This window comes from Grampus griseus (genome assembly GCF_964374135.1).
Source record: "Grampus griseus genome assembly, chromosome: 15".
Taxonomy (NCBI): domain Eukaryota; kingdom Metazoa; phylum Chordata; class Mammalia; order Artiodactyla; family Delphinidae; genus Grampus; species Grampus griseus.
The window spans coordinates 59,889,031-59,901,195 of NC_139009.1; the positions used below are offsets into that span (position 1 = coordinate 59,889,031).

Here is a 12,165-nt window from a genome sequence, read left to right on the forward strand (position 1 = left end):
CCCAGGCCTGGAGAAGGGAGGCCGGGTGGGTGGGGAGTCTTGAGAGCTGACTTCTGTCTTGCAAAACCAAGGGGCAGGAGGCGGGCTCCCCTAGGTGCCGCTAGGGTTAGTGTGAGGATCCCTTCCCAGCACCAGCTGTTCAGGAAGGGGACTGTGCCAGGGCTGGGCACACTGCCCTCTGCAGCTCCAGAGGGGTGGGAGTTTTAGAGGTAGGCCTGTGCTGAGATGGGGTCCATCCTAGGTGATGCCTGAGGCCCCACCCACTCCCCAGAGCTGGATGCCTCCCTGCCCTGGCACTCCGTAGGCCTTTAGCAATGACACGTGACCAAAGAGCTGGATTTTCCCTGAAAGAGCCCTGGGCTGAAGTCAGGGGACCTGAGTTCCAGTCTTGCCTTTGACACCAAGTAGCTGTGTGACTTTGGGCCAGTCACTCCCTCTCTGGTCCTACAGTTTATTATTTGTGAAGTGAGGAGACTGAATTGTCTAAGTCTCGAGGTTGCCTCAGTTCTCTTTATTTACCTCTCCTGGCCTTGTGAAGTGAGGACCCAGCCCAGGGTAGCTGGCTTGCCCAGTGCTGGGCCTGGGTGTGACAGTCCAGCCTGCTGGGGTGAACAGGAAACCACATAGGTGGGCCAGGTGGGGTCTTGCCCGTGGGAAAGATTCTCTCATGGTGAAGGGAGCTAGAAGCAAACCCAGCACGACACCCGGCAGCCCGTCTCAGGTGTGCCCCGAGCCTGTCCTGCGGCCCGTGTAGGGCTCCTGGTGAGGCAGGCAGGGCAGGGCCCCTCTTGTTGGACTGGGCACTGTCTGAGCTCGGAGGTGGGGAGATCCTTCTGGACTGGGGTTGAGGGGGGAAGCAGGGGGTGCTCCTGGTGACCGAGGGTGGGGAGGCTGAGGGCCCTGAACGTTCAGGGGCCACTTTTGAGGTGAATCTGACAGAGTTGGGCTCCAGCCGCTCGGGGAAGGCTCCTATTGGTGGCCAGTTCCCAGTCCTTCCCAGGAGGTGGTGAGAGGGACAGATGGACAGATACGGCGCCTGTTTCGGAGTTTTGTGCCAGGCCAGGGCAGGCGGGGAGAGCAGGGTTGGGGCGGGGGCTAGCTTGGCTTCCCTCACCAGCTCCCTCCTCCCCTCTGGGGCTGTGCCCTGCCCGTGTGCCAGGTGGGGGACAGAGCCGGGCTGAGACTTGGTCCCTGCTCAGTGACAGCACCGTGGACACAAGATACTCTGGAAAGAAGTGGCTGGCCCCCACGGGTGAGACACGGGCCGGGCTGTCCCGATCCTACCACCTGTAACCGGCTCGCTTGCTGCCATCGTCAGCTCCCCAGAGTGGGACACGGTGGCCAGAAGGGCTCATCCCGCAGGACGAGGTGGGGAGGGCTGGGGCCATTCTGTCTCCTCCTGTCGACTCACTGGACTGACCACCCTCAAGTGTCAGCTGTTGGAAGCTCCTCTTCTTCTCCCTCATCCATCCTGGCTGAGTGGTGGGGAAAGAGAGGGGAAGGGGATTTGGGTGCTGAGCTGTTGGGTCCTCCATCGGGGTCCCTGATGGAGGATCCTCCCAGGGGCCGGAGGAACCCAGCCTCATCAACACCCTCTCCTCCAGACACAGGAGGAGAGGAGGATACTGAGGACCAGGGGCTCACGGGAGACGAGGCTGAGCCATTCTTGGACCAGAGCGGAGCTCCGGGCCCAGGGGCCCCCATCACCCCAAAGAAGCCACCTTCCCATCCTCCCCCCTACCACCCCGGGGGAAGAAGGAAGAGAAGCACGCCTGCACCCAGAAAGCCGCTGTCGGACAAATCGCAGGACTTCCAGGTGACTGCAGTCTCCTCCTTCAGCCCGCAGCAGCCGCTGATGGCAGCGCAAAACTTGTCTGTCCAGCCGTGGGGAAGGTCCTAAGGGCTCTCCTAGGTGGGAGTCTGGTTCCCCTGGGTCCTGGGCAAATGCTAGATAGGGGGGCCATGGCTTGGGGCCTCTAGAAAAAGCCTCTGCCCAGCCCATGGTTTTGCTCTTAAAAAAAAAAAAAAAAAAAAAGGAAGAAAAAGGGTCACTGCAGAGTCAGCATCACTACACTGTTATCTGTTTCCCCAACCAGAGTTGCCCTAGCCAGCCGGTGCTGTGCTGTTCAAAGTGTGGTCCGTGGACGAGCAGCCTGGGTGTCACCTGGAAGCGTGTTAGAAAGGCGGGATCTTGGGCCTATCCCAGACCCACTGAATCAGAATCTGCACTTGAACAAGATCCCCAAGTCTGAGAAGCTCTGCCTATCTTTTTTTCTCCCTCTATCCATTTCCCCTATTTATAGCCATGGTTTTTCTGAAGGTCATGTGCAATTTGAGTTTGTTCAAGTTATTCACAGAATATAACTATGAATATTAATCCTTTGACATTTTTTAATCCAAAAATCTATCCCATTTAATTTGCCTTTTTTTCTTTTTAAATTTTTCTTTTTATTTATTTTTTGACTGCACCATGTGGCATGTGGGATCTTAGTTCCCTGACCAGGGGTCGAACCCGGGTTCCTTGCAGTGGAAGTGCAGAGTCTTAACCACTGGACCCCCAGGGAAGTCCCTAATTTGCCTTTTAATTTGGGTCCTTTGCTTGTTCTTTTTCTTTTCTACAGAATTTTCCATCTTGATGTAATTGCATTTAGTGATATTTAACTATTCAGGACTACTATTAAAGTTAAAAACAGGAAACTTAAATATTTATTTATTAAATGAAACAAATTGTAAAAATATGCTTCAGTTCTAAATTGTGGTAATTTCAGCAAAAGTTCTAGTTATAACCATGTTTGCCTGAGAGACAAAATTCTAACTTATTTTTATTATTATTCACAAGACATGTTATTGTTTTTCTCCTTAGAAAATTAATACATATTTTTGGGTAGAAAATTGGAAAATACTGTACAGTGAAGGGAATGAAAATCACTCACCCCCTTCCCATTGCCATTGATAGTATATTCTGTAGTATCTTATTTTTAAAAAAGAGTCGATTAATAAAGAAATAACTGCTGATTAGAAATTAGAACCAGTAAACATCGTCTTTTTTCATGAAAGTTTTAATACTTTAAAATGTATTATTTTTTAATATTTTGCTTAAATTTGGAAGCACAGATGTTCTTGAAACCTTCATTTACTGAAAGTTCAATGAAGAAAGCTCTTATTTCTCAGAATGTCAGCATTCTGTCTTGCACCTTATACTACATAAGAATAAAGTGGGGTTACATCACTATGTAACTTTGACCTCTGAGGGGATTGTCAGTGAGGACTATTCAAGCCACACAGAAACATTGACTTCAAGGGGTCTGAGGTGGGGCTGCGCATGAACTGAACGGGGGTGGGATCCTCAGCCCCGCCCTGGGATTTACCGCTGGCAGCTTGCTTGGGGGAGCCTGGCAGCTCTTACGTGGAACCATGGGATTTTATAGATGCAAGGGACCTTGGTGGGAAGATATTGTTCTTACAGTGTTCTTCCTAATGCCTTTGTAATACCCGTCCCAAGAGGCCAGCTGTGAGGGTGGTCCCTGAGATTCCTGGCGGGGGGTGGGTGCCTGATGACTTCTCCCTTTTCTTGCTCATGCCCCCTCCTGGCTTTCAGATCAGGGTCCAGGTGATCGAGGGACGCCAGCTGCCGGGAGTGAACATCAAGCCTGTGGTCAAGGTCACCGCAGCTGGGCAGACCAAACGGACGCGGATCCACAAGGGAAATAGCCCCCTCTTCAACGAGGTGGGAGACCCTGGGTCAGAGCTAGGACCTTGGTGGGAGCACACAGCACATGCCTAGCAGTTCATTCAGTTTTTGCATATGGCGCTAGCGCTGGGTGGAGAGCTGTGTCAGTTCCTGAGCAGGTTATCTGAGGAACTGGAGAGAGGGTTCCCGCTCTTACTCCTGCCTTGGGTTCCTCCTGCTTCACATCCCCATCATCCCGTGCGGCCGGCCACCCACCCTGTCCCTGAGGTGACAACCTCCGTGAGGTTGAATCCCCAGAGCTCGGTGCTGGGCTGAGCCCACTGCCCACTTGTTGTGTGGACCAGACCTGGAGGTTGGGCGGTGGCTGTCCCCTCCTGCCCGGGCTCGGCGGGCCTTCATCTGTCCCCCTTTCACCCTGAATCAACAGACTCTTTTCTTCAATGTGTTTGACTCTCCCGCGGAGCTGTTCGACGAACCCATCTTCATCACGGTACGTGGCAGCCCCCGAAGGCCCTCTGTGGGCTCAGCGTGCATGTGTGAGTATGTGTGAGTGTGAGTGTGAGTGTGTGTGGGTGAGGCACCCACCCCCCACCCGAGCCTGGATGACGGCGAGCAGCTCACAGCCTCGCCCCCGTGCTCACAGGGTTGTCTTCTGAGCTCAGATGCAAGCGGCAGCCGAGTGCAGAGTCCCTGCTGTTCAGGGTCAGGTGCCTTAGGCCAGGGTCCTGAACTAATTCTTGCAGTGGATCTTTGATTTTCATCTTGTTTTGTTTGTCTATATGCCTGCTTCTGACAAGATTTTCTTTCTCTGGACCTCAGCTCTTTTTTTCCCCATTTCCTTTTAAAGGCAGTGTAGTTTAGCAGTTAAAAGTGTGGGCTCTGAAGCCAAACTGTCTGGATTCTGGTCCTGCCTATACCGTGTAGGGGTTGTGTGATTCTGTACAAATGATCTCTCTGTGCCTCTATTTCTTCATCTGTAGAATGGGGATAATGATAGTACCTACCCATGGGGTTCTTGTGAGGGTTAAACATTGCTTGGAACAATCTCTGGGATAGAGCAAGTGCTATTGGAGTGTGGGCTGTTATCTTTTGGGAGGGAAGAGCCGTTCGGTTGGTTCCTGTCTGGGTCAACCTTTGCTAGTGAATGAGAGTTTGAATTTGTCTTTCCTTCCAGGTGGTGGACTCCTGTTCCCTCCGGACAGATGCTCTCATTGGGGAGTTCCGGGTAATGGTTTATTTTCTTTGAAAGCAATCAGTTCTTGTTTATCCATGTTAATGGAAGCTCTGTGGATGACGGGCGGGGTTGGTGCTCCAGAGATCCTGTCTGTCTTGGTCTGTGTTGGGGAAAATGTAATGAAAAAAACAAAACGATATCTTCTCCTAATCCAGAAATCCTCTCCACAAAGGTAGAGAAATAAAGCACTTTTGTTATTGGATAAGCATTAAACCAGAATATGATGCTATCATGGGCCATCCGCTAAGAGATTGCAAAGACAGAAAGTAATCTTGTATAGAGCCAAGCAGACACAACCCTTTCCATATATGTTCTCAAGATAAACAATAACTAAACAATAACTAGTGCTCGAGTTAGCGGCCTGGATAGTACCCTCAGTCACACATAGTTCATCCTAAATCTACCTAGTAATTGGGGTGACCATCTGTGTTTGCTAATTGACTCTATCTACAAGAAAAGACAGAAAGCGAGCTCACATTTTTATGATGGGGGGTAGATTTACAATTCAGTTAAGGTAGGTCCTTCCCTTTCCCAGAGATGGGAGAGCCTGGAGAAAGGCACTCCTGAATCATAAAGCTGACGAAAGGCTTATTTGGTTTCTACAAAGGTACATTTCAAAGAGATGGAGAAAGTACTTACATTAAAATATTCTGACAAAAAGAGAGGAGAGGGAAATCTCTCGCCTTGTTTCCAACAGGGAGGATTCAGCTTCTTTTTTAAATTCGCATTTGTCCTTACATCTTGGAAAGACAGCGTGGGACCTGAGTTTAGGCAGCCCTCCTCCTAATTCTGACAATCTCGGGCCAGCGTGACGCCAGCGCTCTGTGCCCTGGGCTCACCTGTGTTGGGAGTGGGGTCCAGATGTGGAGTCCATGGGGATGGGGTGGAGTGGGGTGGGGCGCAGTGGAGGGAGCGGGGGAGCCTGCCCCCTCATTTGTCCCAGACGTGCAGAAGTGAACAGTCCACTGTAGAGGACCTTGAACCAACGGCATAGGATGGTTTTAACAGATTACATAGTGTAAAGGCAACTAGTAATGGAGACCTTCACGAATGGTATTTTAATGTCATTTTATTGATTTTCTCATTTTGAATCCATAAGCATTTATCAAATGGAAAGAAAAGGCACAGGTTTATTTGACCTTCCTCTTGCTATCCAAATAAAATGTGGCCCCTTCTCCAAGAAGTAGTCACAAGATAGAAAACGGAGTCTGTTTTTCTGGAGAAGCAGTTTCTTTAAAAGAATGGGCTTGTGCTGGAGTCATTCTGTAACACTTATGTTACAGGATCTTATGTTTTGAGTCTTTAATCTTGTTATAAGAACCCAAGGGTTAGGTTAAAAAAGTATTCTTTTTTCTAATTTTAAAAGTAATCCATGATTTTAAAAAACTTTGTAGTTTTTTTTTTTTTTCAGTACACGGGCCTCTCACTGTCATGGCCTCTCCCGTTGCGGAGCACAGGCTCTGGACACGCAGGCCCAGTGGCCATGGCTCACGGGCCCAGCCGCTCCGCGGCATGTGGGATCTTCCCAGACCGGGGCACGAACCCGTGTCCCCTGCATCGGCAGGCGGACCCTCAACCACTGTGCCACCAGGGAAGCCCATAAACTTTGTAGTTTTTGAGAGCAATTTTAGGTTCATAGCAAGACTGAGTGGAAAGTACAGTTCCCACATACCCCCTCCCCTAACACATGCATAACCTCTCCTACCATCAACATCTGACTAATCTGTGATTTTTTAAATGGAAAATTATAAAATATAGGAAAGAATAAAAATAAAATAAAAATCACCCAAATCTACCACCCAGAGGTAGTACAGTTACCGTTCGGTGTGTTTCCTTTGCTCTGTCTTTTCTATGCGTAGATATACTTTACCAAACTTCCATCAAAATGTATTCCGCTTTCTTTCCATGTGATATCAGAAGATGAACATTTCCCCATGTCTCCAAATGTTCTTCAGAACAGGATTTTTAATGGGTTGGTATCATGCATCATACTTTATTTAACACCCTGAGGACAAGAGTGTGACGTGTGCCTCCTTCCGTTTGATTTCAGATGGACGTGGGCAGCATCTACCGAGAGCCCCGTGAGTCACCCTCTCCTCCCCTTGGGCAGGTCCTTGCATTTGGGTTCCGGAGGCTGCATGGGGCACCCATTTGGGATACTCATCTTTCCTTCTAGGAGATTTTAGAATTTAGAGATGGGGTTTGATCTTGGAGGTAAGGCTGCAGGAATGAAGAGAGGACAGGCTTTCATCTTCTGGGTGAAACAGGCCCCCAGGAAGATTGAACCCTCACGTGGGTCTCAGCTGGCCCAGCTGGAGGGCTAAATCTGGAAGGCCCAAGCACGGGTTGCTGGGGACTGGGGTGCCTCCAGACAGGACGGGTCATTTGGATCCCAAGTCTAGGATTTCTCTACACCCTGGTCTCTGCTGTGGTCTGGTCACTTCCTGAAGGGGAGGAAAATGGCTGGGGGTCTGGCTTTGGCTGCCTCTGATAGGGGTTTCTGTTAACATTTCTCACTTGGACCCAAATGAACACTCAAGGTACATTTTGTTCTAGAATTTGAGTCCTTCCCCCATGTCTGGGTAGATGAGTCCTTCATCTCATCCAATGGAGTCCACCCGGGGCTCCCAGAGGTGGTTGCAGACTTGTGTCCTTCCAATTCTGGGATCACCAAGGGTGTTGTCTCTCTTAGGACATGCTTATCTCAGGAAGTGGCTGCTGCTTTCGGACCTGGATGATTTCTCTGCTGGGGCCAGAGGCTACCTGAAAGTGAGCCTTTGTGTGCTGGGGCCTGGAGACGAAGCCCCCGTGAGTACATTTCCTCGTCCCCCTCACAGCACCTCCGCCTGGCCTTGGAGGCACCAAATGAAGAAACAAAAAAACAACTTTAGTTTTTCTGATTTAAAAGAATACATGGCAATTATGAGAAATGTAGAACATGTGGAAAAGCATAAATAAAAATTGAATCACTCATAATTCTACCCATCAGAGAGAACCGTCATTAATACCTTCTTGCATATTCTCCCAGAAGGGTATACATGTATATTTTTCTTTTTTTTTTGGTGGCAAAGTGAGATCACTCACTCTGTAATGTATTGTAGTCTGAATTTTATCACCTAAGAATATATCATTGTCATCTTTATGGTCAGTAAGTAAAGTTATAAGTTGGAGGTGGTAAGAATGAGAAAGGCTTTCAGAGTTGGGGAAGTATCAGCATCTCTGTATGTCTGGGGAGAGGAGAGAAGGTTTGGAACAGTTGTTGAGGAACAAGGGGTTAATTAGATACAGACAGAAGGATTTCTTTTTTTATTTAAAAAAATTTTGTTTATTTATTTATTCATTTATATTGGTAACTGTAAGTTTGTTTTCTGTGTCTGTGAGTCTATTTCTGTTTTGTAAATGAGTTCATTTGTATCATTTTCTTTTATATTCCACATATAAGCGGTATCATATGACATTCATCTTCTTTGGTCTGACTTACCTCACTTAGTATGATAATCTCTGGGTCCATCCATGTTGCTGCAAATGGCATTATTTCATTCTTTTTTGATGGTTGAGTAATATTCCGTTTAGTGTGTGTGTGTGTGTGTGTGTGCATGTACGCACACACACCACAAGACAGAAGGATTTCTGAGCAGACACTCTGGGCTGGAGGCTTTATGGGAGAGTGACCTCATAATACTCAGTGGCCTGGAAGCAGGAGAGGGGTAAGATGGAGGTGCTGTCAGGTGTGGACAAGGCAGGTGTGGTGGAGGCACAGGACTGAGGTAGCTGATGAGCCTGGCAGGGCGGATGCAAGAGGACTGGGCATAGAGCTGATGAGGGGGACAAAGAAGAGGGAAGGGCTAGGGAACACACATTTATTGAGTGCGTGCTGTGTGCCAAGCTCTGTGTTGGGTGCCTCACTTGGTGTGAGGGGGGGTTGGAGGAGGTGGATAGGTTGAAGTCTGTCTTTAGAGAAGGGTCTCAAGGTCAAGGTCTTCCTAGAGGATTGGTTCTTAGTGGCTGGAGGTTTGAGATATGGCCATCCCTCTAGCTGGTTGGGGCTTCCCTGGTGGCGCAGTGGTTGAGGGTCCGCCTGCTGATGCAGGGGACACGGGTTTGAGCCCCGGTCCGGGAAGATCCCACATGCCGCGGAGCGGCTGAGCCCGTGAGCCATGGCTGCTGAGCCTGCGCGTCCGGAGCCTGTGCTCCGCCACGGGAGAGGCCACAACAGTGAGAGGCCCGCGTACCGCAAAAAAAAAAAAAAAAAAAAGATGCTGCTGGTGGAGGACAAGGGACTGTGTTGGTGAATGACTTGTCCACGTGGATGTTGATTATCTCATGGGAGAATCGGAAATCAAACACGCAAACGTTGAGTCAGATACTGAGATCATCAAGGCAGGGTGAGCCAGGAGGAGTGGGAGAGGGAGGAGTGGGGAAGGCGGGTCTCCAGGAGGGCTGGGGAGGTGGAATCCCCAGGGAAAGCCGCGTGTGATCATGGAGGCGGAGGGCAAGTTCCATGAGGCTCTTAAGGACGAGAGCTCTGGCTGCTGACGAGAGCTCAAGAAGCCGCTGTGCAAAGGGTTAGGGGAAGGAGAACCCTGGGTGCCGTGCAGGGGCCAATGGAGCTCAGGTGGACCAGCCCCACCCAAGGGCACCTCCCCTGATCTCTCATCCCGTGTCCCTCTGTAGCCCAGGCAGACATTGTGCTTTCCTGCTCCTTTTCCTTCTACGTGGACTCTCTGAATCTATTACCCTTTCCTAAGACACTCTTTCCTCTTCTTCCCATTGATCAGACCCTTGTTTTTCCCGGATGAAACCACTTTTCTTGAGACCAACTCAGAGGGAAGCCCCTGTTCTCTGCTTCAGCTCTTTGTGGCTTTCAGGATGGGAGGAGTGGCCATCTTTTGGTTTCCCACAGTAGCTTCTCAACTTCAGCATTGCCTTCTTCTTTTTTTTAAAATTAATTTTATTGGAGTATAGTTGATTTACAATGTTGTGTTAGTTCCTGCTGTGCAGCAAAGTGAATCACTTATAAATATACATATATCTACTCTTTTTTAGATTCTATTCCTGCATAGGTCATTACGGAGCATTGAGTAGAGTTCCCTGTGCTATACAGTGGGTTCTTATTAGTTATCTATGTTATATATAGCAGTGTGTATATGTCAAACCCAATCTCCCAATTTATACACCCCCCCTTGGTAACCTAAGTTTGTTTTCTACATCTGTGACTCTATTTCTGTTTTGTAAATAGGTTCATTTCTACCATTTTTAAGATTTCACATATAAGCGATATCATATATTTGTCCTTCTCTGTCTGACTTACTTCACTCAGTATAACAATCTCTAAGTCCATCCATGTTGCTGCAGATGGCATTATTTCGTTCTTTTTTATGGCTGAGTAATATTCCATTGTATATATGTACCACATCTTCTTTATCCATTCCTCTGTTGATGGACATTTAGGTTGCTTCCACGTCCTGGCTATTGTAAATAGTGCTGCCATGAACATTGGGGTGCGTGTATCCTCCTGGATTATGGTTTTCTCTGGATATATGCCCAGGAGTGGGACTGCTGGATCATATGGTAGCTCTATTTGTAGTTTTTTAAGGAACCTCCATACTGTTCTCCATAGTGCCTGCACCAATTTACATTCCCACCAGCAGTATAGGAGGGTTCCCTTTTCTCCACACCCTCTCTGGCATTTATTGCTTGTAGATTGCCTTCTTCTCTGAAGCCTGCCTCACTGGTTATTTCCCCTGGTCTTCTGGGCTGTTACCTACCCCTGGCACAGGCAGAGCTGGTGCAGGAGGGTCCTTGCTGGCAGATTCCCATCTTTGCCATTGTTCTGAGGTCTGACGTGTCCTTGCTGATGAGCCATCAACATCTGATCTTACTTCCTTTCAGACCCTGAGCTTGGAAATTGCTCTCCCCACCAGTTTCTTCCTGCCTCTTTCCCTCCCTCACCCTCAGTGAATGGCAGTTCTTCCTCACTGAGGTTACAGCCCTGACCCCTCTCAGTTTCCCAGCCCATCAACTCCCTCCTGAAGCCTGGCCCCCATCCCCGATCCGCACTCTCACTCTGTGCTCGCTAGCTTCTGGGCTCTGCTGCCACACCTCGTGGCCCCCACCCTCCCCACGACATGCTGTCCGCACCACTCCTTGGTCAGCTTTGGGAGCAAAAGTCACCTGGAGTTGCTGTCAATGTCTTCCTTTACTTGGGTGAGGTTTACTCCTTATCCCATCCTCCACAGTGGCCGTTTCCAAAATTTCTGGTCAGGAATTCCCTGGCGGTCCAGTGGTTGGGACTCTGCGCTTCCACTGCCGAGGGCACGGGTTCGATCCCTGGTCAGGGAAACTGAGATCCTCCAAGCCACGTGGCACAGCCAAAAAAACTTAAACAAAACAAAACAAAACAACCTCCTGGTCTTAAGCTCCAGCCTCGGTCCCCCGTAGAGAGACAGAGCCACACAGTGGGAGTGATGTGAGTGCTTGAAGCTCCCTGGGTCATCAGCGCACCCCCCATCTTCCTTCATCTTCCCTCCCTTCCCCACTCCCCGTCTCCTTTGCATGTGCTCACGTCCTCCATACCACCCCTGTCTTGTTCTTCCTGTCTCTTCTCTGGCTCCTGCCCTCTGGTCTGTGTCAGACTCCAGATTTCCCAATCTCAAAACACCCTTGCCTTCACCATTTCTCCCCACCCCTCCCCTCCAAGCTGCTTTCCTCTTCCTTTCAGCCATCACCAAGGTCACCAAGTTCTTGAGAGTACCCTGTGTCCCTCTTCTCCAGTCCTTTGCCAGCTGCTCACTCCTTCACCCCTTCAGCGTGCTTCCCACTGCCTCCTTCCCTGACCCACTGGCCTAAGGGTCATCCGTCGCAAAGCCCCAGGAGCTCTTCTCTCATTAATCCGCTCTGTTGCTCCACAGCGTTTGATTCTGGAGCTCACGTCTTATTTGAAACTCTCTTCTCCGTCGGCATCCATGACTCCCCTCATTCTTTTCCTTTTTTTTTTTTTTTTTTGGAATGGATCCTTCACATTCAGTGGCTTGACAAAATTCTGCTGCCTGCATCTTTGCTGTGCCTTTGACGTGACATTCAAGGCCCATGAGCATCTGGCCTCAGTCTGATTTTGCAGTGCATCTATCTGTCTATGGAGGAGCCTGTCTCCGTCTACCTGAGGCTCCTCAATCGCTCATCTCCAGCCTGCATCTTCAGAGCTCCAGACGCTCAGTTTCAGTTGCCTGTACCAAAGCAC

The 12,165-nt window shown here is 49.4% G+C and overlaps 1 protein-coding gene across 22 annotated transcripts in view; it reads left to right on the forward strand.

Annotated features, from left to right (window-relative positions):
• Positions 1–12,165, forward strand: part of DYSF (dysferlin) — a 222,362-nt gene that overhangs the window by 53,956 nt on the left and 156,241 nt on the right. For 15 of the 22 annotated variants that reach the window (XM_082671898.1, XM_082671901.1, XM_082671904.1 and 12 more), the window contains 7 exons: positions 1,160–1,252; positions 1,605–1,816; positions 3,599–3,727; positions 4,119–4,181; positions 4,866–4,916; positions 6,976–7,006; positions 7,618–7,733. In XM_082671898.1, the coding sequence (XP_082528024.1) occupies positions 1,160–1,252; positions 1,605–1,816; positions 3,599–3,727; positions 4,119–4,181; positions 4,866–4,916; positions 6,976–7,006; positions 7,618–7,733 (695 nt within the window). The remainder of the gene's footprint in view (positions 1–1,159; positions 1,253–1,604; positions 1,817–3,598; positions 3,728–4,118; positions 4,182–4,865; positions 4,917–6,975; positions 7,007–7,617; positions 7,734–12,165) is intronic. The other 7 variants (XM_082671891.1, XM_082671893.1, XM_082671900.1 and 4 more) reach the window with 1 other exon arrangement.